General features: G+C 54.3%; 3 protein-coding genes across 9 annotated transcripts in view; 2 read left to right on the top strand and 1 right to left on the bottom strand.

Annotated features, from left to right (window-relative positions):
- Muc1 (mucin 1, cell surface associated) overlaps positions 1-2,771 on the top strand; it is a 4,385-nt gene extending 1,614 nt beyond the window's left edge. For both annotated transcript variants that reach the window (XM_013508308.1, XM_013508307.1), the window contains exons 3-8: positions 1-469; positions 671-723; positions 860-996; positions 1,123-1,241; positions 1,326-1,475; positions 2,292-2,771. The exon at positions 1-469 ends at the window's left edge or, in 1 of these variants, runs on beyond it. In XM_013508308.1, coding sequence (XP_013363762.1) covers positions 1-469; positions 671-723; positions 860-996; positions 1,123-1,241; positions 1,326-1,475; positions 2,292-2,366 — 1,003 coding nt within the window. In that variant the 3' untranslated portion in view covers positions 2,367-2,771. The remainder of the gene's footprint in view (positions 470-670; positions 724-859; positions 997-1,122; positions 1,242-1,325; positions 1,476-2,291) is intronic.
- Positions 2,772-3,673: 902 nt separating this feature from the next.
- Positions 3,674-14,255, bottom strand: Trim46 (tripartite motif containing 46). 5 transcript variants are annotated; one of them, XM_005411581.2, is made up of 10 exons: positions 14,091-14,255; positions 12,499-12,760; positions 11,915-12,258; positions 11,105-11,248; positions 10,892-10,987; positions 8,948-9,201; positions 8,557-8,678; positions 7,155-7,457; positions 5,820-6,117; positions 3,674-4,774 (listed from the first exon to the last, which is right to left on the bottom strand). In XM_005411581.2, the coding sequence occupies exons 1-10, from the start codon at positions 14,151-14,153 to the stop codon at positions 4,381-4,383; spliced, it is 2,280 nt and encodes a 759-aa protein (XP_005411638.1). In that variant the 5' UTR covers positions 14,154-14,255; the 3' UTR covers positions 3,674-4,380. The 5 variants fall into 5 exon arrangements, with proteins under 5 accessions (XP_005411638.1, XP_005411636.1, XP_005411639.1 ...); XM_005411579.2 differs by lacking the exon at positions 14,091-14,255 and adding an exon at positions 13,479-14,072; XM_005411582.2 differs by lacking the exon at positions 14,091-14,255 and adding an exon at positions 13,057-13,472.
- A 544-nt stretch (positions 14,256-14,799) lies between these two features.
- Krtcap2 (keratinocyte associated protein 2) lies at positions 14,800-17,921 on the top strand. 2 transcript variants are annotated; one of them, XM_013508306.1, is made up of 5 exons: positions 14,800-14,929; positions 15,299-15,385; positions 15,506-15,569; positions 17,459-17,525; positions 17,773-17,921. In XM_013508306.1, exons 2-5 carry the CDS (start codon positions 15,299-15,301, stop codon positions 17,891-17,893), a joined length of 339 nt encoding a protein of 112 aa, XP_013363760.1. In that variant the 5' UTR covers positions 14,800-14,929; the 3' UTR covers positions 17,894-17,921. The 2 variants fall into 2 exon arrangements, with proteins under 2 accessions (XP_013363760.1, XP_005411635.1); XM_005411578.2 differs by having other exon boundaries at positions 14,801-14,929; positions 15,231-15,385.
- Positions 17,922-23,158: the final 5,237 nt, after the last annotated feature.

Below are 23,158 nucleotides of genomic sequence, written 5' to 3'. Positions count from 1 at the left end.
CACCTCGGTCACAGCCATCAACTCTACAGAAGCAACCGCCCCTACAGTCCACCATGACACCTCGGTCACAGCCACCAACTCTACAGAAGCAACTGCTCCTTCAGTCCATCATGGCACCTCAGTCTCAGCCACCAGCTCTCCACCAGGCCCAGCCACCACTGCACCTCACAATGGCTCCTCTGCTGTGGCTACTACAACCTCAGTTCACACAGATGCTTCTTCCTCATTTCCCAGCTCCCAGTCTCCTACTTCTACCACACTTGCCAGCCCCAGCAGCGGGACGATTGCCGGTAGCACTAACCATGACACAGTACCTCCCTCTACTTCCTCCAACAATTCTCCTCAGCCATCTGTTATGGTCTCTTTCTTCTATTTGTCTTTTAAGATTTTGAACTTGCAGTTTAATTCTTCTCTGGAAGATCCCAGCACCCGTTACTATCAAGAGCTGGAGAGGAACATTTCTAAATTGGTGGGTATCTGCCTTTCCTCTGCTGTGCTTTTCTTTTTTCTTTTCTTTTGGTACCGGGAATCGAACTCATGACCTTGCGCTTGCCAGGCAGGCACTGTGCTGCTGAACTATATCCCTGGCCCTGCTGTGCTTCTCTAAAGCAGCTTTAACTACTGCTTGAATTCTTTACATCAAAATTGAGTCCTTTCCCTCTCACCCCAGTTTTTGCAGATTTATCAGCAAGATTTTCTGGGCCTCTTGGATATCAAGTTTAGGTATGGCTCTGGGTAGGACTCTGTGTGCGGGCTGTTGTTATGATGTTGCAGAGGGAGGGTACGTTTGTGGCTGGGGGGAAATGTTGAGGCAGAGGCTAGGAGACCTGTGCCTGAGTTGCCCATTTCCTATAACCAGACCAGGATCTGTGGTAGTGGAATCAACTTTGATCTTCCGGAAGAATACTGTTAACGAGGACGCCGTGCAGTTAGGACTCACTCAGCACACAGATGAAGCAAAAAATATGTATAATCTGAGCATCTCAGATATCAATGGTGAGGCTCCATCCCCAGCTGCAGCCCAGCACCAGGCAGCATCCATTTTCCTCCACCACTGGGTTCTTGCTCTTTGTGTTGGTGTTAGCAGAGGGAGATCACCCTAACTGCTGCTTGTCCTTTTAGCGCGTGAAATACAGGCTCCTTCTTCCACTGCCCAGTCTGGGGTACCAGGCTGGGGCATCGCCCTGCTTGTGCTGGTCTGTGTTCTGGTCCTGCTGGCCATTGTCTATTACATTGCCCTGGTAAGTGCTCAGGCTTGGGCCTTCACTGGAGTCCCTGGTGGGGAAGGAACAGCATGACCCACTGTAACTTGCTGTATCCCCTAGGCTGTGTGTCAGTGCCGCCAAAAGAGCTATGGGCACCTGGACATTTTTCCAACCCGGGACACCTACCACCCCATGAGTGAATATCCCACCTACCACACCCATGGGCGTTATGTGCCCCCCGGAAGCACCAGACGCAACCCGTATGAGGAGGTGAGCTGTGGAGGGCCTGGCAAGGATACAGGTGGAGGCGAGAGTGGTTCTGGGGGCCAGACCTAAGGAGGAGACTGTGGAAGAAAGGAGACCTCGGAGTGAGGACTGTTAGTGCATGCCAGCACTGTTAGTGCTGCCCGGGCCTGTCCGCTTTTACCAATGGCTGAACTGCGACCAGGGCAGTGCTCATTAGGATGCCCTGAGGAGAAATGGGCGAGGCGCTGTGCCCAGGGGAGCCCTTTCCACAGGAGTCATGAGGGTTGAGCACCTGTGCCCTACTCACCTCCTATGTGGGGAGCCGAAAGGGAAGCTGGGGGCTTTCCCCACAGAGAAGGAAGTCTGGCCAAGCCGGGTGAGCAAGGACCCCTCCCTTTTTCCTCTCCTGGCCTTTTCTCCAGGACCTGGTAAATAATTACTGCAGCCACCTGGGGCTGGAGAGCCGCTTGAGTGGGGGAGGAGAGAAGTTTTCTTTTCTTGCCCCATTTTCCTCCTCCTGGGGATCTCACACACACACACACACACACACACACACACACACCTCTTGGGCCAGAGGGGCAAGGGATGGAGGCAGAAAGGGACAGGAAGGGCGGGCTGGGGGGCTGAGTAGTGCCAAGGGCAGGGAGAGGAGGGGCGCAGTGGGAGGAGCAGCCTGCTTATAGTCACCTGGCTGCTGGTGGGGCCGGCAGGTGCTCTTTCGCAATTAACCCCTTGAGAGTGGGCTGGGCCCTAGATCACTTACCTCAGCCTGGGGTGGCTTCCGGGGACCCTGGCAGGTAGTTTCTGTCCTTCACCCTGCTCCCTTTTCCCTCCACCTAGGTTTCTACAGGAAATGGTGGTGGCAGCCTATCTTACACGAACCCAGCAGTGGCAGCCACTTCTGCCAACTTGTAGGAGCTGGACACCACTTGGCAGCAGGCAGAAGTGCCAGTCTCAGGTTCTTCACTGCCAGAGCCCTTTCCATTCGGATCTGGGCTGGTGATCCAGGAGCTCGGGGGGCTGCTCACAGCTTTCCCGAGAGGCTCTGCCAAGCCTTCTACCCATCTGAGCCTGGTGAAGCCCAGCCCTGCCCTGGGGAAAATTCCTGGGGCAGCGTGGCAGTGCTGTGTTGGCCCTTCCGGGAGGATTGATCTAGAAAGACTGATGTGGGCCGGGGACATAGCTCAGCAGCACAGCGCCTGCCTGGCAAGTGCAAGGCCCTGATGCCAGGTCCCGAATTTGATTCCCAAAAAAAAAAAAAAAAAAAAAGCCTGGAGTGTGGGAACCGGAACATGACCCAATAAAAGGTGTCCTCCTGTGCCCACTTGTGATCCTTCATGTATGGCCATGGCTAGGAAAGGTGGTCAGAAATTGTCTGTGAAGAGGCCTGGAAGGGACCTTGGGAGAAGACACAGGGAGGACAAGAGGCCAGGAGCTGTGTTTGAGAAGTAGGCGATGTGGGGAAGAGGTGACGCCGGGTACAAGGGTGGCCTAAGGAAGAAGTTGAGAGTCTCTTCTTTCCCCGTTCCTGGTGGTGCAGGAGGAAGGAAACGAAACCTAGGCCAGCTTTGTTGGGCTGGGCACCTCAGCTCCACCTGTGCTGTGACAGTCCCCTCTCCTCCGGCCTGGGTTTCTCTGGTGCTAGCCCGTGCCCCTCCCCACCTTGCTGGCACTGTGCCCCCAGGCGGCTCTATTCTTAGCTGCCTGAGTGTGAAGTAAATCCTTGAGCAATGATAACAACAGCAGAGTCAACACTGGCAGTGATAAGCAGGGGCTGGAACAGATCCGGGTACTGGCACTAAGGCCTGTCCCCTCCCTGGCCCCTCGCTGCCCCACCTGCCCACTGCCTCTAGGGGTGGGCTCCCTGGAGCCCTGGGAAGGGGGAAGTGGCTCTAGTTCCCTGACCTCTTTGGGCCCAGGCACTGTGCCTGGCACCCTCAACCACAATCTCCCAGGGCCTGATGTCACTGCCTGGATGCCTGGCTAGGGCCTGATGCCAACAACCAGAGTGCTGCGCCCCCTGGCGGCTAAGGGCGTGAAGAGCCTGCGCCTGATAGGTGTGGCAGGAGGGTTGGGGCATTCGGCTTGGGGATTCTTTTCCTTGGGTGCCACATCTACCTGGCACCCCTGCTTCACCAACAGCAGGGCACCCTGAAAGCCTCTGCTGCTACACCTGGCACAGAATCTTAGAGGAACGGTCACACTCTGGGAAGGCAAAAATGTGCCTGGTGTCACAGTTTATTGTTTATAAATCATGAAAATTACAGCTGTTGTTCTGCACAGGCCTAGCAGTGCCCACCACAGGGAGGCAGCATTGGCACCAGAGGCCTTGCCTGGCCCAACCCAGAAGGGACACCCAGCCTTGGCTCGGTCCCCAAGGGAGACTTGGCACTTTGGCATGGGTGCAGGACAGGTAAAGCATGCAAGAGGAACATAGGGACATGCGGCTGGGGGTGTGGGGACCCAAATAAATTAAGCAGGATAGGGTCCCCTCTCCCTCACTACGGAGGCCAAAGCCTGCCTGCCCCAAGGCTTAGTTCAGCACTGATGGGGTAGGGAGACTGGCAAGGCAAACGGCAGACTGAGGATCATGCCCAGTGTTCTAGGTGCCCTCCATCCCAGTCAGCCTTGGGGTATAGGACAGGGGTGGGAAGGGGCGGGGCTCTCCACGATTTGGGTAGGATGCCAAGGGGGGGGGATGGGGCAGAGACTTGGTGGGCATGGGCCCTGGGCATATCCAGAGAGGTGAGCAGAGGAGAGCCCCTTAGGCAAGAGAAAGCTCTGGGAAGACACAGACAGAGGGGACGGGGCAGGCCCACATGGAGGAACTGTTTCGGAGAGAAGCTGCTGGGGGAACAACCGGTGCCAGGAGGCTTGGGGAGGCCAGGGCCCAGTGAGACCCCAGGGCTGGAGGAGGCACCTGAGAGGATCAGTCCAATTTGGCAAAGCCCCCGATGGTGACTTTCCTCTCAGGCTTGGTGCCCACAGGTTCCTGGAGCTGTACTGCACCACCCCCAATGAAGCAGAAGGCAGGGCACACAGGCCCCGAGCAGTCCAGGGGGCACTCCAGGAGCCCACGGAAGGACACAGCATCCAGGAAGGAAACCCGGCCCCGCTCGTAGTCCAAGCAGATGCCCAGGCGGGGTGGCAGGGGCACTGTGCAGCTGGCTGCTGGGCCATCCCTCCCCGTCAGCCCTGCGTTTGCACTCGCTCCGGATCCCAGCAGGATCTTGCCCATGCCAATAGTTAGGAAAGCAAAGGGTGGCGACGCCTCCACTGTGGCATCCTCAGCACCGCTGTCGTGCCCACTGTCTGGGTCGTACCTGCAGGAGCGGAAGTTGAGTAGAAGATGTTGGGGGCTGGAATAAGGAAGTGGAGGCGGGGGCTGGGGGCTGAGATGTTGGGAGGATGGATGCTGGGGAGCAAGAAGTTGAAAGGATGGATTTGGGGTATCAAGAAAAAAACGTGCTGAAGAGATAGGTGTCAAAAGTGTAGAGTTGGGGCTTGGGTTGGTGGGAAAGGGGTGCTGAAAGGAAAGCACACGGGCGAGAGGTGTTGGGGGAGGCAAGACATTGATACAACACACGGAAGGGATGTGGCGCTTCTCAAGATAGGGAGGCATGAAGAAAAACGCTCTTGGGGAATTCACGCTGGGGGGAGGGTTTGGAGAGTTGGGGGATGTGGGAAGAACGAGGGGTTAGTGATTAAAATACAGGGCGCAGTGGGAGCAGGAAGGGATACCAGAAAAAGAGACAGCGAGAGAGACAGAGAGAGGTGGGTTGATGTGAGGGGTGCTAGAGGGATACAGGATTGGGGACAGCAGGGTTCAGGAGGGAAGTGGGGTTGGGGAGAAGCATTCTGAAGCAGTGCAGTGCTAGGGGGTAGAGAGTTGGGGAGAGCGCGTTTAGAGCACGCGTGGGAGGGTGTTACGTAGGCTGTGGGGGTGAGGAGGGTTGAATGTTTAAAGGAAGGATTTTTGGGGATGCTGAGAAAAGAGGTGGGTGAAGGAGAGCTTAGAAGAAGTTCTGCAGAGCAAGGAGCTTGGAAATGGGGTGTGAGGGAGAAAGGGCGCCAGGGCTTGGAGAGGTGGGGTTCTGGCCCTGCGTGAAAGATGGAAGGAAGCAGCGAGGCTTCCTCTTCTGCCATCCATTTCCCTTCACACACCCCAAAAACCAATCCTTGAAGCCCCTTCTGCTGAGCAGGTATCTCTCCTGGCCCCAGGCCCCTCACCCTCTCTTGCTCCTCCGGTCTCTTCTTCCTTCTCAGCCCCGCCCCAGCTGCAGCAAGTCTGTGCCCCCTTGCATGCCTGCCCTGCCCCCAGCACCCACCCAGGGCTCCCCTACCCCACCCCTTCCAGAGGGGCCTGACCTGGGGCTGATCACATCGGGGGCACCCTGGAAGCTTTCCTGAAGCTTGCTCTCCAGCCCGACGCCCACCTTGACCAAGTAGGAGGCAGGGTCTACAGCGCAGGCCCAGTAGCTGCGGCCCTGAGTCACAGCCACATCGCCCAGGACCACATCCACGCTCAGGTGGCAGCCGGTCAGCAGCCGCTCAGCAGCCAGCAGCAAGGGCAGCCCTGGGACACTCCGCACTGCTCGCTGGTCCTTGCTGATGGCCAGCCGCTCTCGGCTCGCACCCCAGCGGCCATCGAGGAAGAAGTGCAGGACTGGAAGGAGGAGGAGGGTTGAGACAGAAGGAAGGACTCTAGGGACAAACACTGGCAGCAGGGACTGTGAGGTGTTAGCACAGGATTTCAGAAGAGGGAACAAGTTGTCAAAGGCTTCGGTCACCAGGAAGGGGCGGGGGGCAGGGGGCTGGGCCTGGGGAACTGAAGGGAGGGGTGCAGGCATGGAAGCCTAGGGGAGTTTTAGTGGTGACTACTGAGACAAAAGCCACTGTCCCAGACCCGGCTGACTCACAAGCTTCCTCTGACCCTCTTCTCGTGGCCAGCCCAGTGGAGAGCCCCACTGTTGTCCTGTGGTGCCTGGTGACATTTCCACCACCATGCAAACCACCACTCTGATGCTGACGCCGGGCCCTCGCATCCAACCTCAACCCCTGGCCCTTTACTTGGGTGGTCTCACCCATACCTCAGCCTCAGGGTGCAAACTATTTTCTAGAGTCATTTTTCTTTTTTCTTTTTTCTTTTTTACAGTACAGGGGATTGAACCCAAGGCCTCACATACGCTGGGCAAACACACTACACTGACCTATATCCTCAGCCCTTTTATAATAATAATTATTATTATTGTTGTCATTGTTATTGTTACTACACAGTTGGAAAAAAAAAAGAAAATGACGTTAGGTTATTGTTACTATGTGGGACTGGGTTGAATCCAGGACCTTTTCATCGAGCTGCAGCCCCAGCCCTTTCTAATATTTTTTTATTTTGAGCCAGGGTCTTGCTAAGACATTAAATTGCGCAGGGTGGAGGACTTACCATCCTCCTGCCTCAGCCTCCCAGAGTGTTTGGATTACAGATGTGTATCACCATACCTGGCTTATTATTTATTTCTTATATTGAGACAGAATCTTGCTAAGTTGCCTGTGCTGGCCTGGAACTTGCCATCCTCCTGCCTCAACCTCTTAAGTAGCTGGGATTACAGGCATGCACCACTCTGCCAGGCTATTTTTGCTAACATTGATTGAGCCCTTACTCTTGAGCTGGAAACTGCTCTCTTTGCATGCATGCCTGTCACTCACCGGGTGCCGGGGGCGTGTGCAGGTGAACGTCCTCACTGTACTCCCCATAGCCGGCCTTATTGCAGCCCCGGACGCGCAGCACATACACTGAGCCTGTGTCGGGGTTCTCAAGAAGGGCGCTGGTGCCCCTCACCTCCTCCCGCCGTTGCCAGCGTGTGGGGCCCTGCTGGGCAGGCACATCTGTGCGCCGGAACTCAACGGTGTAGTGCCAGGCAGGTGGCGAGTGGGGGGGCAGCCGCCAGCACAGGAAGATCTGATCGTAGGCAAAGGTGCGCTGGGTGTCAATGACAGGAGCCTCAGGCACTGTCGGAAGAGATAACGGGGGTCAGTCAGGGCCTGGCCACTGGCCTGGGATGGAGGGCAGGGCAGGTGGGAAAAGGGAAAGCAGCGGGAGCCGGGGGGATGAGTGTGGGTGAGGGAACTAGGAAAAGGACCCATTTGGGCACTGGGCACAGAGTGGGCAGGGCCCAAGGGAGAAAGAGGTTGGGGAGTTGCTGGGCAGGGGTCAAAAGGGCTGTCCCCTGGTTCTGATCTGCTGCTACCTGACTCTGCCCCTGAGCCTCAGTTTCCTCCTCAGTCAAATGGGGATATCAGAGCTGATAAGTTCTGAGGGCCCTTGAAGCTTAGATAGTCTATGAGTTAGAAGGAGCCCCAGGGCCGGGGATATAGCTCAGCAGCACAGCACCTGCCTGGCAATCACAAGGTCCTGAGTTCAATTACCAGTACCAAAAAAAAAAAAAAAACCAACAAAAAAAGAAGGAGCCCCAGGGCGAGGTAGGTAGAGGCCACTGGAACCCAGGCAAGAGGGCCCTGAGCCGGAAGGAAGGGTATGAGGTCAGGAAGGAGGTGCCAGAGACAGCAAGACAGAAAACAGGGAGACGACAGAAGGACAGCAAGCTTGCCAGCAGGCCAAGACATGTAGGCCAAGGGGAAGAGAGTGAAAGTCCAGAGGGCAAGGGTCACAATGACAAGGGTCAGAAGGGCTAGGATTGGGCAAGCGCCTAAAGAAGGCAGAAGGGAGACAGAGCACCAGTCAGGTGGGAGGACCAAGAGGTCAGTGGGGGTAGGAAAGAAGGAAGCAATGAGTGTATGGCTGAGCTGCAAGCTGCTTGGGAGTGGGGTGGGGGAGAAGGCCCGGCGGGGGGCAGGGCCCCCGGGGCAGGGCCGCTGACTTGCCTGGGGTGCTCCGGAGCAGAGTCCGCGGTGGCCACAGCCTACAAACAAAGAGAGGGAGAAGCAGCGCTGAGGGGAGCGCGGTAGGACGGTGTGGCAGGGTGGGAGGAGCGGCTGGCCAGGCCAGGCAGGAGGCCGGAGGTCCCTGGTGGGCACTGCCCCCCGGGCCCGCTGCTGGGAAGGAAGGGAAGAAGGCTCTTGCTGGGCATGGGCCTGGCCATCTCCTTACCTCGTAGGAAGTTAAGCTCTGTCAGCAGCTTCATCTCACGCCCCACGTCCAGCTGGCAATGGCGGAAGGAGGAGCTGGCAGCCGGCCGGAAGGTCTGGAGGGCCTCAGTAGCTCGGGCAATCCTGGGATGGGGGTGGGAAAGGGTCAGGGATGGCCTTCTAGGCGGCCACCCTTCCCCTTCATTCTGCCTTGCCTGTCCCTATAGCCTTGGCCTCTGCTCTGGGTCTCTCCCTTGTCTCTTGGAACAGCTAGCATCAGTTTGATCTTACAGAAGCCCCCAGGGCCCCAGCTCTGCACCTGGTAGTACCTTAGAGACTGTTTTAGATGTTGGCTACACCCAAGATGCCCCTGCCTCCCAGAAGCCTGTGCCCTGTGCCATGCCCCTTAGTACCTGTTGTGCAGCTGCTTGGCTGCTTGCACAAAGCAAGGCTGATCTGTTTCCTTAAGCACTTCCTGGGCATAGCCCACCAGACCTGAGCCATCCAGCAGGCTCCGGTGCTCCTGGAGCTGGGTGCTGAGTCGGGCCAGCCGTTCCTGCTGGCATTCTTCGATGGCCTGAAGCAGCGAGGCCCGCTTCTCTTCCAGCACAGCCCCCAGCCCCCGCACCAGCTGTGACACTTCCTCCTTCGCTTGCTGACCACTCACCTGCTCAGGAGCAACACCCAAAGGAGGCATGGATTACTCTCTTTCTCTTGGAGGGGCACTTCCTGGGATACCACACCCTGGCTAGGATCACAGAGGATCTGGGGAAATCCTACCAATCCTTTCAAAAGGGCCAAGCCACCACTACCCCCAGATGGTCTCAGCTCCTGACCAACCATTTGTTCTAACCTTCCTGGATGTTCATATCATAACTGTAGGGACAGAGAGCCCCTCCACTTCCCCCTTCCTGAGTAGATCTAGAATACAGAAAAAAAGCATAACATTTTTTATTAATTTTACACGTACATGGGGATATTTACAAGAGAGTGAGGTCCAAATAAAATATCTAAAGAATGATGCTTTTGCCAAGTGTGGTAGCACACGCCTGTAATTTCACCACTAGGGAGGCTGAGGCAGGAGGATTGCTATGAGCTCAAGGCCAGCCTAGGCTACATAGTGAATTCTTTTTTTTTTTCAGTATCGAGACTCGAACTTACGACCTTGCACTTGCCAGGCAGGCACTGTGCCACTGAGCTAAATCCCAAGTCCCTACATAGTGAATTCAAGGCCAGTCTAAACTGCACAGTGAGACCCTCTCTCAAAAACAACAACAACAACAACAAAAAAAAAAACCAAAAAGCCAAAACCAAACAAAGAATGATACTTTTAAACTTCTGAGACAAAGAATAATCCATTTGCTTTTTTGCGGGGGTTGCTGGGGATGAAACCCAGGGCCTTGCTCTGCTCTGCCACTGAGCTACATGCCTCACCCCAGAACAATGCCTTTGTGAATGAATGACAGGGCAGGGGATATAGGAGTAGAGTCAGAAATCTTAGGGATGTTGCTAGGAGATAAGTGGGGGGAGGTGTAGAAAGTAGTGGAAGGTAAAAATTCCTTCAGAGTTTGTTTATTCAGGTTCCTGTTGCAGCCCTGATTACAGGGCCTAGCTGGTATGTGAAGGTTATCCCTCTGGAAAGAATCTCTATGGCTTGTTGCATGTGAGGAGACACAGGCCAAAACGTCCTTTCTGAAGTTACAGTACTTCAAGTGATTCCAGCCTGAAATAACCATTACACCAATTTGGCATTTTGTTTTTTGTTTTGTTTTTTGGTCTTTTTGAGACAGGGTCTCGTTATGCAGTTCAGGCTGGCCTTGAGCTCACTTTGTAGCCCAGGCTGGTCTTGAACCTGCAACTATCCTCCTGCTTCAACCTCCCTAGCCTCCTGAGTGTTGGGATTACAGGCCTGTGCCGCTACGCCTGGCTCTTAGTTTGGCATATTTTGGCATAACTTCATATTCCTAATGCTAAGGAATAAGAGAGGCCACCATTGTACTAATGTCCCCTTGGACAGGGCTAGCTACTGTCCAATAGCTGCTCCGCCTCCTCTTTGTCTGCCCCCAAGTCATCTGATCTAATCTGGCAGAAGACTTCTGGGTTCTCACCTATACTAGCTTCAGGTTGTGCACTAACCCTGGGAAGGACGTGAGCCTGAGGGCACTTGAGTTCTCTTCCAGATCTATGGCTGTGTGCAGCCCCAGGCAGTGGTGCTTCTGCCAACCAAGAACCCCCACCTCCACACATGTGCACTCCTCATGGGCTTCCTGTGTAGGCAGCATGGGCATGTCCACTGCCTCCCCTTCTTGCCCTCACCCCAGGGAGGGCCCAGGGCCCACTTCCTCGCCCTCCCTCACCTCTGTGTGCCGGACGGTCTCCTCCAGCTCACAGATCTGGGTCTGTACCGTGTCCTGGTTTCCCAGGATGTATGTCAAGCTCTTTGTCAGCTTGTCCTGAGGGGGAAGAAAGTGGTGGGGATCATGCTCGGCTCCGCAGATGCCAGCAGTTCAGAGGAGGTGCGTGAGGTGTGAGTGTGAGCTGGCGCTGGGGCCGAGGAGGAGGGTCCTCACCTTGAGTGCCTGGTAGGCGCTGAGCACTGGTGTGATCTTGTGCCCGCTGTGGGTGCGCCGCACCCGGCAGAGCTGGCATACCAGCCGCTGACACGTCTTGCAGTAATGAGTCACCTCTTCCTTGTGGTCTGGGCACATCAGGCCCTAGGGACACAAAGCATAGTGAGACAGTCAGCCAGTGTGCTGACCCGCCCCCCAGGAGCAGTTTGGTGCCCTCCCTCCAAGGGTCAGTTTCCAGTGGGCAGGAAATCAGCTGCGAAGGCTCCACAGTGTCACCCAGTGGTACACACTGGTATCAAATCCTTCCCTTCAGCCTCCAGGCAATGCCCATTTCACCAGCATTGCTTCTCCTTCCATCTACCTGGCAGGGATGTGTGGTAATAGCAATAAGGATGATAATTCATCTAAGCTTTGTGGTTCATAATTAACATCATCCATCTTGTTTACTGCTGTGCCCCCACCACCTAGAATGGGATCATGCTCCTAGGTGCTCAGTAACTGTTTGTTCAATGAGTGAAGGCATACAAACCTTCTTAGTGTATAGATAAGGCTTTTTAGTGAACCAACATTGTCTCCTGTGATCCTATCAGCAGTCCTGCAGGTATGCAGATACTACTGTCCCTGTGCAGCAGCCGAGAGGGAGGCTTAGAAATGTCAAATGATTTGCCCAACGATTTTGTTACAGAGAAAGGAGCTTGGCAGTGGCAACCTCCTGCCTACCTCCTTTTGGAAACCCACAGTGCCAGGCATCCCCACACACCTGGCACCACCATGCCCCTCCCTCCCCAGGCCCTGCAAGGGCTGGCTCACCTTGGGGCGGAAGGAGAGGGTGGGCAGGGTGGGTTCATGCTGGGCCTTCTGGGTGCCCCAGGGGTGGAAAAGCTTGAAGCACTCATTGCAGAAGGTGGCACGACACTCTGTGCAGCCCTTGGTAGCCTCTAGTGGTGGGGGCTTGCACAACTGGCACAGGATGGCGCCTCCCACGCTCACACTCTGGCGGTACCGCTCCACCACACGCTCTAGGGTCAGGTTCCGGAAAAGCCCCGCCAGGCCCCTCTCCCCCAGCTCCACGTCACCTTGGCAGGCTGGGCAGGGGAACATGATCACCTGGGGGTGCAGCGCACCTCGCTTCCGCCCAGGGTACGTCCCAAAGCCTGTGGATGGACCCAGGAGGTAGAGGAAATGAGTTACAGCTGCCTGGGGGCGGGTGGAGTCTGTTCAACTGAAACATTACATTTTTACCGGGCCAGAGCTCAGCCCTTATTACAGCCCAGATAAGCAGTATCGCTGTCCCCAGAAAGACATACAGACGTGTCTGACCAGCGATGGACCCTTGCAGTCTTTGTGATGGACAGCCCTACATTCCCACCCTGCCCCACAGGCCCCAGCCCCACCTGATTTAAGCAGTCGGTCCAGGCGATCTGGCTTGGGGAGTGTTCTGCGGGACAGGCGGGGGCTGCGAGTGGAAGGGGTGGAGGCAGGAGAGGTGGGTTCGGAGCTGGGGTCCCCACCATGGCCTATGTAGCCCTGTTGGCCTAGCACCTCCCGGGCACAGGCCTGGCACACATTGTGGGTACAGGGCAGCACCAGTGGCTGCTTGTACATCTCTTGACACACTGGGCACAGCAGTTCCTTCTCCATGTTCTTCATGCTCGTCTGTGGAGGGAGCAGGAGGCTGGGTCAGAGCTTGGACAACTGGCAATCTCAGCAGGCCCCTCAGCTGCCTTTAAAGACGCCAGGGGTCTCAGGAAGGGGCAAGCCAAGCTACCTATGCCTTTGACCAGGTACCTTCTTTGGCCTGGTTCATATATCTTCCCACTGCCTGTCCCTCGCTCTTGGTGCTCGAAGCGCTGAAGGTCCGTAAGAAGCGATGGTTGGAGCTCCAGCCTCCCCTAGCTTTAAGCCCCTCCCCCACCACTTCGGCTGCAGCCGCGACGGGCTGCCCCCCTCACCTGTCTCCATCCCTCAGTCTCTGGGCCGCCGGCCTCTGGCTTTGATTTCAAGGACACCGTCCATTCTGAGCTCGCGCAGGACCCCAGCCCCTTCTCTAGCACTCCCTACAGCGTGCCTCTCTCCAAAGCCCAGCGCCGCTCGCTCTTCAGCCTCCTGCCGCGGCTCAGGCCTGCGGCCGCCACAACACCGTCCTCCACTCTTCACTTCCCCGTCTATCTCCTTCAGTGCCCGGTTCCAACCCATTCCCTTTCGCCCCCTACCCTCTGGCCTGCCTGTCCCTTCTTCCAGCGTAACCCCTTCCCCAAACTGGGTGGTGGTGGTGGAACAAGAGCCCCGCCTTCTCGCCCCCTCCCCACCGGAAGTAGCCCTCCCCCTTTTGGTGGCAGGGGTCCTCAGGCTACGCCCCACCCCCACACCTCACCTTGGTCCCTCTTTTCGCAGCCATCCCGGTCAGGGGCGCAGCTGACACAAAGGAGGGAGGGACAGGGAGGGAGGGAGAAGGAAGTGGTGGGGGGGAGCAGGGTTGGCACCGCCCCTGGGAGAGCCGGGTACGGGTTGCCATGACAACCACAGGATGGGAAGCAGCCCCGAGTGGGGGTGCGGTGGGGTGGGGTCTTGGGGAGGGGCGCAAATTGGAAACTGGACCCTGAGGCGGCTCCTTCATCGCCCCCCACCTGTCCTCGGTTTTCCTGGAAAATATCCAAGCTCACACATGCCCCCTTCACCTGGCATCGCTCCTTTTCCCTGAAGCCCCGGTCCTGGGGCACTGCTGGCGGCTACCCCAGCCCACTGGCTCGCCCAGGCAGCTCCTCGAAGCTCACATGCAGCCAGCGAGCGCTTCGCGGCACTCACCTCCCCCTGCCCTGGGGCTACCCTCTCATCCCTGCACCCCGACCCTCGCAGTCGCTTCTGGCGTCACTAGCCATCACTAGTTTACATCCCAGCACCTTCCTCATCCCTACCTGTTCAAGGTTCCGGCTTGCCCGGGATCCCTTGCACCCCCTCCCTTCCCCGGGACCCCACCTTAACTCACACTGATGCGGACCAGTGCATCCATGATGGAAGTGAAGGTCTGCATATCCTCACCCTCAGCCATGGCCCTACCGTGCCCGCCCGCCCCCGGGTGCCCGATCCCGGCTGCGGCTGCGAACCCCGGGCTCAATGCAGGAGCCGGGTGGGGGTGTGGGGAGGGGTGGGGGTGAGCTGTCACTGCGCATGCTCCAGAGACCAGCCTCGAACGGCGCCCGTCGGGGGTAGGGGGTGGGAAATAGTTCTCCCCACGTGGTCCTCGTGGTTCTAGAAAAGCGGTCGGGGGGTTGGGTAACATGGGAAAGTATTTGAGGGGGGAGCTCTTTCTTATATTGGAATTCTTCAGTGGCCCCAAATCTTAACCGTATAAAGCGAAGGCTAGTTTCAGAGGAAGATGAGCTTCAGGTGGGGAGCGCTACATTTTTGGGTTGGGCAAGATGTTAAAGCAACGAGCACAGGACAGGGAAGTTTGAGGAACGTGCACTACAGATGTCATAACTGAATGGAGAAAAATGCAGAGGTGGGCTCGGCACGATAGTCCATGGGCGCAAGGACTTGACATAAGGGCAGCTATACTGAGAACCGGCGGATGCAGTAGGTAGGCGAAGGCTAGGGACCAGGGCGGTGGCCGAGGGATGCTCTTCGACGCAGTACTTCCTCCGTGCCGGGAGAGGGCGCTGCGGCCAGATGCCAAGAGGCTGAAAAGGGAAGGGGCGGAGTGCAGCTAGTCCGCGCCGGGCGCTGACGCACGCGCACAGCGATCCGCGCTGCGTTCAGCTCCCCTTTCTTGGCCCGAGTCGCTGGCCGGAGCTGCTGAGTAGAACCGCTGGCTGGGCATGATGGGTAACGGGACCCGCTGGACCCCCGGGCTGCGCTGGCGGGGGTCGGAGTGGGGGCGGGCCGGCTTTCCCGGCTCTCCCAGCAAAGCTGACGTGTCCTGGGCTTCAGGACATTTCCACGGGACGGGAGAAATCGGGGTGTCTGGGGATGTTGCCGGGCTGCCCGCGGGCTGTGGGGAGCTAGGGTGTGGCTGCGGACCCGAGAGCTTGGAAGTGGTCCGCCTGCCGAGCGCCAGGACCGGCCACATCGGCCTGGGCCCTGGGAGGCCCGAGGCTGACTCCATCCCTTGTCTCATGCCTGCCAGTGGTGGGCACTGGCACCTCGCTGGCCCTGTCCTCCCTCCTGTCCCTGCTGCTCTTCGCCGGCATGCAGATGTACAGCCGCCAGCTGGCCTCCACCGAGTGGCTCACCATCCAGGGCGGCCTGCTGGGCTCCGGCCTCTTCGTCTTCTCTCTCACTGTATCCTCCCGGTGCTGAGAAGGGGAGGCGTGCTGGAAGGGAGGGACTGCCACGTAGGCTACTGCCCTTCCCCACACAGCCCTGCTGCCCTTGCACTCTCTCCTTAACTCCACTACCCAGGCCTTCAATAATCTGGAGAACCTGGTCTTTGGCAAAGGATTCCAAGCAAAGATCTTCCCTGAGAGTAAGTGAAAAAGTAGGGGTTGATTACTTAACTCTTCTCCTCTCTAGCCTCCCCCAAACATGATACAGTATTGAATTTCCAGGTGTTTAGGTGGTAAAAATTGCTAAGGAGAGCCGGGTGTGGTGGTGCACACCTGCAATCTCTGTGCGCTCGGGAACCTGAAGCAGGAGGATCTCTGAGTTCAAAGCAAGTGTGAGCTACAATAGTGAGTTTAAGGCCAGCCTGCACTATATAGCAAGACCCTGTCTCAAAAAAAGTGAAAGTTGCTAAGGACCCAAACAGTCTGAAGACAGATGATGCTTTTGGTTCCAGCATTTTTTTTTTGGTACCGAGAATCGAACTCAGGACCTTGCGCCTGTCAGGCAGCTGTTTGTGCTGCTGAGCTATATCCCCAGCCACAATTCCAGCATTTTATCTAGCTCCTGGCAGTGGAATTGGAAGAGAAGGCTTCTGGAGCAGGACACCCTTGCCTTCTGGCCAGCTGCCAAGAAGGTTTCAGAACACCAAGTTTGGTCTGATGTTTGGCACCCACCCTTGGGAACTGTTCTTTGTGCCCACCCCAAAAAGCAGGAGGGCCAAGTTCACTGAAGGGTTTCAGTGAGCAGCTGATCTGATAGTAGTGAATTCTGTTTATTTGAGGATCTCTGCCAGGAATGTCCTGTGCAGAGCCTAAATATTAGACATACCAAAGTTTTATGGCAGCAGGAATCCTGACCAAATTATAATACTTCTTAGATTATTTTCTGTTTGGAATAATCCATGTTTAATTACTCATGTAATCGAGAATTGATGATTTAATTACTTCTGGAGAATTAAGTTTATAAAGCAAATTAGGCATCAAGGCCAGATCACCTAAGGAATGCCACATGCTCAAAAATTGACAGCAGATGCCCTCTCCTGTGAAACCTTCACATGGTAAAACAAAGATCTTTCATTTTTGCCCTTGTTTCCTTGCCTGCTTCTAGGTCTTGCTCTCTTCACCTAGCCCAATCATAAGCTTCCAGAGCTCCTTCCATCCAGCAATCCCAAGATCTCTGTCAGTGTTGTTTGTATATGTACCATCATCACTTACTTCTTTTTTTGTTTTTTGTTTTTTGTTTTTTTTTTTGGTTTTTCTCCGGTACCGGGAACCGAACTCACGACCTTGCGCTTGCCAGGCAGGCGCTTTGCCACTGAGCTAAATCCCCAGCCCTTTTTGTTGTTTTTTTGAGACAGAGTCTCCATATGTAGTTCAGGCTGGCCTTGAACTCGTGGTGATTCTCCTAAGTCAGCCTCCCAAGTGCTAGGATTACAGGCATTTGCTACCATACCTGGCATTTATTTCTGAAGGAAACTTGTTGGGAGACAAAGCTCATGTCCCTCTTTGGCTTTTCTGCCCTCCCACCCTATCATTACCAGATGCTTTTTTTTTTTTTTTTTGAGACAGGGTCTTATATAGTTCAGGCTGGCCTCCTGCCTCAGCCTCCTGAATGCTAGGATTACAGCTATGTGCCACCATGCCTGGCTCATTATGAGATGATCCTATTCCAGATGTCCTAATATCCTTTTTTGCTTCTGTAAATGGATATACTCAGATACTCTGCCCTCTACCTTGTGTCCAGGAAGACCCTCAACTTACATCGCTATCACTAGTCAGCAACTTAATAAGTCACTTCTCGTTTGCTGGCTTCTATTGGAAAGGCTTTAGCCCTCTTTCCTAAATGGGAATAAGTGTTGCTCTTCAGTCTGTAGTGCCTTTTGTTTTTTCCTTTTTGTGGTGGACAACCTAGTGAGATTTGGGGCAGAGGTGGTAAAAAGCTCCCGACTTCTCCTGGTCTCTGTGCAATAAAGCCTGGTTTTTCCGTCCAGGCCACCGTCTTAATTGTTCTTGTCCATTCTTGCCTCCCTAGTTCTCCTGTGTCTCCTGTTGGCTCTCTTTGCATCTGGCCTCATCCACCGAGTCTGTGTAACCACCTGGTATGTGCCTGACAGCTGGGTAAGGGTGCATCCTATCACCTCGTCTTTTGGCACTGGATCTGACTGTGATGGTGCCAACCTTCCCCTGCCCGGTACTTCTGCCTCTGTTCTCCTTTCTTTGCCCTTCTTCCTTCCCTGTTTTCCCAAACCATTTTTCCCGGGATTCTTTCCATGAAGAATGTCTGTCCTGGCAGAAGGCTAGCAGCACACTCACTGATGCTGTGATCTTTCTGTCTTCAACCTGCAGCTTCATCTTCTCCATGGTTGGTCTGTACTACATCAACAAGATCTCCTCTACTCTGTACCAGGCAACGGCTCCAGTCCTCACACCAGCCAAGGTCACCGGCAAGGGCAAGAAAAGGAATTAAAAATGTCCAATAAAGTTGATTCTTTGTACTTGTGTGGGTTGTGATATGTTGTGGGTCTCATCTGTGAGTGCCTGCTTGGATACACAGAATGTTAAAACAGATGGGCATCTTACTCTTTATAGACCTGGGCAATGGTGAGGCTTCCCTTCCTCTAAGGTTCATTTTACCGACTATTTATTGAGTGCTGTCAGTGCCAAGCACTTCGCCAGAAACTGGCGTGGGATATACTTGTGTGAGAATCATCATGGAAGAAAAGCATATGAATGCTCTGTAGTCCTGACCTTCGGGGAAAGGGGTTAACACTGCAGTGCGGGAAGACTTGCTTGTCAGAACTGGAATAGATCTTGGAACAGAGGAGTAAGAGAAGGAGAGGCCTCCCAGCCTTGTACTGTGCCATGGGGTCCATGCAGAACTGTTTGGCTCCTCACCCCGAGTAAAGGGCTCTTTGCCTCTTCTGCTGCAAGTCCACAAGGTTGCCCCCTGGGCCTAGTGTTCTACTCGAGCGTGAACGTGTCTGCATTCACAGACTCCCCAGGTTGATCACTGTCCCAGCCTCTTTGTTCTGATACTTCATTTCCCTCTCTGTTTCAGCCAACACAATGTTTGCTTGTTTTTTGTGTGTGTTTTTTTGGAGACACGGATCTCGCTTTGTGGTGTATGCTGGCCTTGAACATACTGTGTAACCCAGGTTGGCCTGGAACTTGCAACAGTTGTCCTGCTTCAGCCTTCCCAGTGCTGGGATTATAGGTGTGCGCTACCATCGCAGGCTTCACAGCCAACACGTAAGAACTTCTTACATTTTAGCAAAGTGTATAAAATGACAGGAGCAAGTGTCTTAACCTCTGAGCCAGCCTTGATGGAAGGGAGGTGGGTGGCTACTCAGGTCCTATTCTGACTATGATCTGGCATGAGAAGCAGCTTGGTTGAGTGCCTGTCCTTTGGGGCTCCCAGGCATTGCCGCCTCTGATGGGTGCAGTGTGCACCTGTCTTGGTCAACTGCGTTCTCCACAGTCCCTGGTAATAGGCATTAGACTGGTGAGTTGGTTGAAAAGAGCTGCCATTGTATTCTTCCAGAACAAAATCTGGTACAAGGGAGCTGCTGAGTTAGGGAAGAGAACCCAGTAAAGATAGAGAAGGGAGTCAAAGGAATTCTGGTCATGGACTAGAGACCACTGTATTCTGTCTCCCATTTGTGGCCAGAACCCCAGAACCTTGCCCCTTTTACTCTGGCTGAGAGTGCTCGGCGGTTTACACAAAGTGCCTCCAGAGGGCGCTACGAGCCCACATCTGGAGATAGCAACACCTTCCCTTGCACCGGACTTCTGAGGACCAGGAGAAGGGTTGCTGCGGGGTCCCGGCGTGGGAACCAACCTTGGAGGCGCCTAGAGACAGGCCCAGTCGGGAGGGTGAAAGGATCTTTCCCCTCTGCTGGGAGTGGAAGGGAGTTGGGCAGAGAGCAGAGGCTCCCAGAGAAGATGTCAGTTGACCCAGTGAGGTTGCTGGGAAGCAGACAGTTGTCATAGGTAGGACCTGCTGTAGGAGGGGAGGCGGTCTATAATAGGCCTGGGGGTTATGTGGGGGGCAGGTTGGCTCTAGATCTTACTGTTGAATATTTTTTGTATCAGGAATCGAACTCAGGACATCGTGCTTGCCAGGCAGACACTTAGGTCGGCTGAGCTATATCCCGGGCCCTTTTTTTTTTTTTTTTTTTCCCTTATTGTTGAATTTTGACTTTCTTCTAACCTGGAGTGAGACTAGTGGGCAGAGGGCCTTGTTGCAGTCCAGGGGAGGAGGGCAGAAAAAGGCCACCTTGAGCGCCCTGTGCCTTCCACAGTGGTTCTGGCCTGGGCCAGCCAGGCAGCCGCATCAACTTTATGGATCGGAGAGGGTTGGACCAAGTGAGCAGGAACTAGGGCAGTGCCAAGGGACCTGGACATCTGGTGCCACCTACTCTAGGACCAGGGGCGGCATGAGGCCCAGGAATAATGAGCGCTTCCTCGGGGAAGGGGAGCATTTACGAGGCAGGTTGGCGCCGGGTGCAGCTCTCCACCCAGCCTATCTCTGTGGTCCCTATTGCAGGCTGCTGCACCTGACCCACCAATTAACTCTGGCCAGGATATCCCAGCCTCCTAATCACCATTATTAAGTAAGGGGGTGTGAGGACACTGTGGCTTCGGGATTCGGAGCCAGAGGGTGAGAAGGGCAGAGGTCTAATCTGGTGGCCCCAGGCTCTTAGGGCTCTGCTTCACCCCAGGTAAGGGACCTCAGGGTTAGAGGGGCATCTCTGCCCAAGAGGACAGAGGGAAGCCAGATGTTTCCTCTGGCTCCCTCACACACGTGGCCACAACACCCTCCGACACCCGGGGCCAGCTCCGGAAACAGGAGTAAATAATGGGGGGGCGGGTACAGGGAGGCCTCTCAGCTCCTGGCCCTAGAGGTATTCCTTGGGGCAGACGGCGATGCCACTTGTGAAAAGAGAAGTGTGAAGGTGAGCTCGAGGGCAAGTAAGTCTCCCTAACCGGGGTATCGCTAAACTCCCCAGAACTGGCACAATCAGGAAGGTGCCTGGGTTTAGGACAAACTAGCAGGCCAGGGCGGGGACTGGGGTGCCCAGGGCAGGCAGCTAGGGGGAGTCCGCGCCAGGCCTTGGCTCCAGCCCTTTCCGGCCCTTATTGTCCTTGGTGAGAACAGGACACAGTCCCGTTCCCACTGCTCAGCACCCCCGCCCCCAGTTCTGCTCCCCAGGGGCTCAGGAAGGATGTTGGGAAACAAGAGAGAGCCAGAGACCCTGAGACAGAGATGCTGAGGACCTAGAGACAGATACAAAGGGGAAAGGTTCAGTCAAAAGCCTCATTGAAACTCATTGTGCACAGAGCGGGCCCTGGGCGCTGTGGGAACCCCTTGAAAGAATGGGAGGCAGAGGCCCTGCCCTGGGGGACCTCCAGGCCTGCCCTGCCCCAGGCCAGACTTCCCTGACTGGGGCAGAATCCTAGTGCAGGCACCATTGGGGGCACTTAATTGCTCCCTTCTGGTACTTTCTTTCCTCCTCTTGGTGAATTGGAAGTTCTGGAGTGAGAGGGACAGGGACACCCCGCAAGATCAGGCTCTCACATCCACCCTCCCAGAGCTGGGAGCCAGCCAGCTACGCAGAAATAGCACCGTAAATACTATTTCTTGTGTTAGAGGCAAAGAGAGAAGCCCCCTAAGAGGGCATAGAGTCAAGCACCTCATCACCTGCGGTGAAAGGTCAAGAGCAAACAGCTGTAGACCTGGCTACTGGCTACAGAGCTTTCTCTGGGCTCTGAGAGGCAGCCATGCCCACCCACCTTGGCAGCAGTGGGCCTGGGCAGGAAACTCCTAGGCACACAGGTCTCACTGACCGTTCCCTGAGAGACACGCCTTCTGCAAACTGGAGAGAGGTCCAGGTCCCTGTTGTCTATGGAGGTTCCACGTACACTGAAAAACCAAGAAAAACTATTCCAGCCCAAGAGGCTGAGGGAGGAGAACTGTAAAATTCAACCACAATCTGGGCAACTTAATTATCTCAAGATAAAAAAGGGATGGAGATGAGCCCGGCATGGTTGTGCACGGCTATAATCTGAGCACTCTGGGAGGCTGAGGGAGAAGAGTTGCAAGTTGGAGCCCAGCCTGTGCAACTTAGAGACTTAGTGAGACCCTGTTGTAAAATACAAAAAGGGCTGGGGATGCAGCTCAGTGCAAATGTCCTGGATTCAATCCCCAGTACCACTAAATGAACAATTAAAAAAAAAGGGCTATAGGTAATGCTCAGTGGCAAGCATGAGGCCCTAGATTCAATTCCTAGTACCTCCCTTGCCCCCCAAAGGAGAAAAACAGGCATGTCTATATTTGACAAATTAACACTTTTTAACATAAAGTTACAATACAATATAATTATGGTATTCACAAGCTAGATGTGGTGGTACATGCCTGTAATCCCAGCACTCGGGAGGCTGAGGCAGGAGGATCGGTATAAGTTCAAGGCCAGTCTGGGGTACATAGTGAGATCCTATCTCAAAAAACCAAAAACAAAAATAATTATGGTATCCACAAAATCATTACAGGCTCTATAAGTTTTTCCATCACAGGCACCCCGTATATTCTATTTTATCACTTAAAGACCTGGGATAATGGGCATACCAGATTTACTGTGTTACACTTGTATGTATTTTATTTTATTTTATTTTACTTGTATGTATTTTATTTTTATTTATTTATTTATTTTTTTAAATTTTATTTTAAAGAGTAAAAGAAGGATAACATAATAATAGGGGGGACTTAGCAAATTACAGACAAAATGGTAGGAAATTATCAATGGTTATTGTTTTACATATTGTTATCTACAAAATAGTTTCTCAGGAAAACAAATAGATAAATAATAGTGAGTTAGAGACAAAAGAGGTAGGAGATTATCAAGAGTTGTTGTACTATACTTTGGTATCTTCAAAGTGGCTTCTAAAGAAAATAAATAGAGCTATACATGAGTGATCACTTGTATGTATTTAAAATTTGATAGTAAAAGTTATGCTAATTTATGGTAAGTTCCTTTTTTCTGTTTTATCAGAGTAACAATGTGACCATAATCACAGGAGGAAATAACACCAGAAACCTAAATTTGAGGCCCTGTATGACAAGCCAGAAGCAAATAGCAAATGGCCCATGAGGAGACCTAGTCTGAGAACCCCTCTTACTTCAGGGAAGCCAGAAAGGAAGAGCTGGAAGAGTCCCCCTCTGCTTGAGGGTGAGGCTATGTATGCTATCTGGGGTACTGGAGAGAAGGAATCCTGTCCACACTGCTGGGATCCTACAGAAAAGAATACTACCATCATCTTTGCTGCGTCAACAGCTGATCCGAGGGCTGACCTCAGGCGGCTCCAGGGATTTCTGAGTCAGAGGTACATGTGTGTCTGTGTCTGAGGGACTGAGGTGCGTGGATACTGTGTTTTAGGGTATAGGAAAGAGCCCCAGGCCCCATTCCTTCCTGCCGTCAGCCTCCAATCTGTTTCCAGCCTGTGACCCAGGCCCAGTTATGATGCAAGAGTTTAAATTTTCCAGACAGTGTGTAGGACATGGGAATGAGATGCTTCTTGGAATCACAGAACCCCAAGCTCTAGTTTTGGCTCTGACACCTACCAGTTGAGTGGCCTCTCTATACCTTAAACTACCTGCCTGTAAAATGGGGATCATAATACCTAAGTCAAATTGTGGTCACAAGGGATTCAAATAAACAACAGCATGGGAGAGCCT

Source organism: Chinchilla lanigera, unplaced genomic scaffold (genome assembly GCF_000276665.1).
Source record: "Chinchilla lanigera isolate Chin_1 unplaced genomic scaffold, ChiLan1.0 scaffold00144, whole genome shotgun sequence".
NCBI lineage: Eukaryota > Metazoa > Chordata > Mammalia > Rodentia > Chinchillidae > Chinchilla > Chinchilla lanigera.
This window is presented reverse-complemented; position numbering and strand designations above follow the sequence as displayed.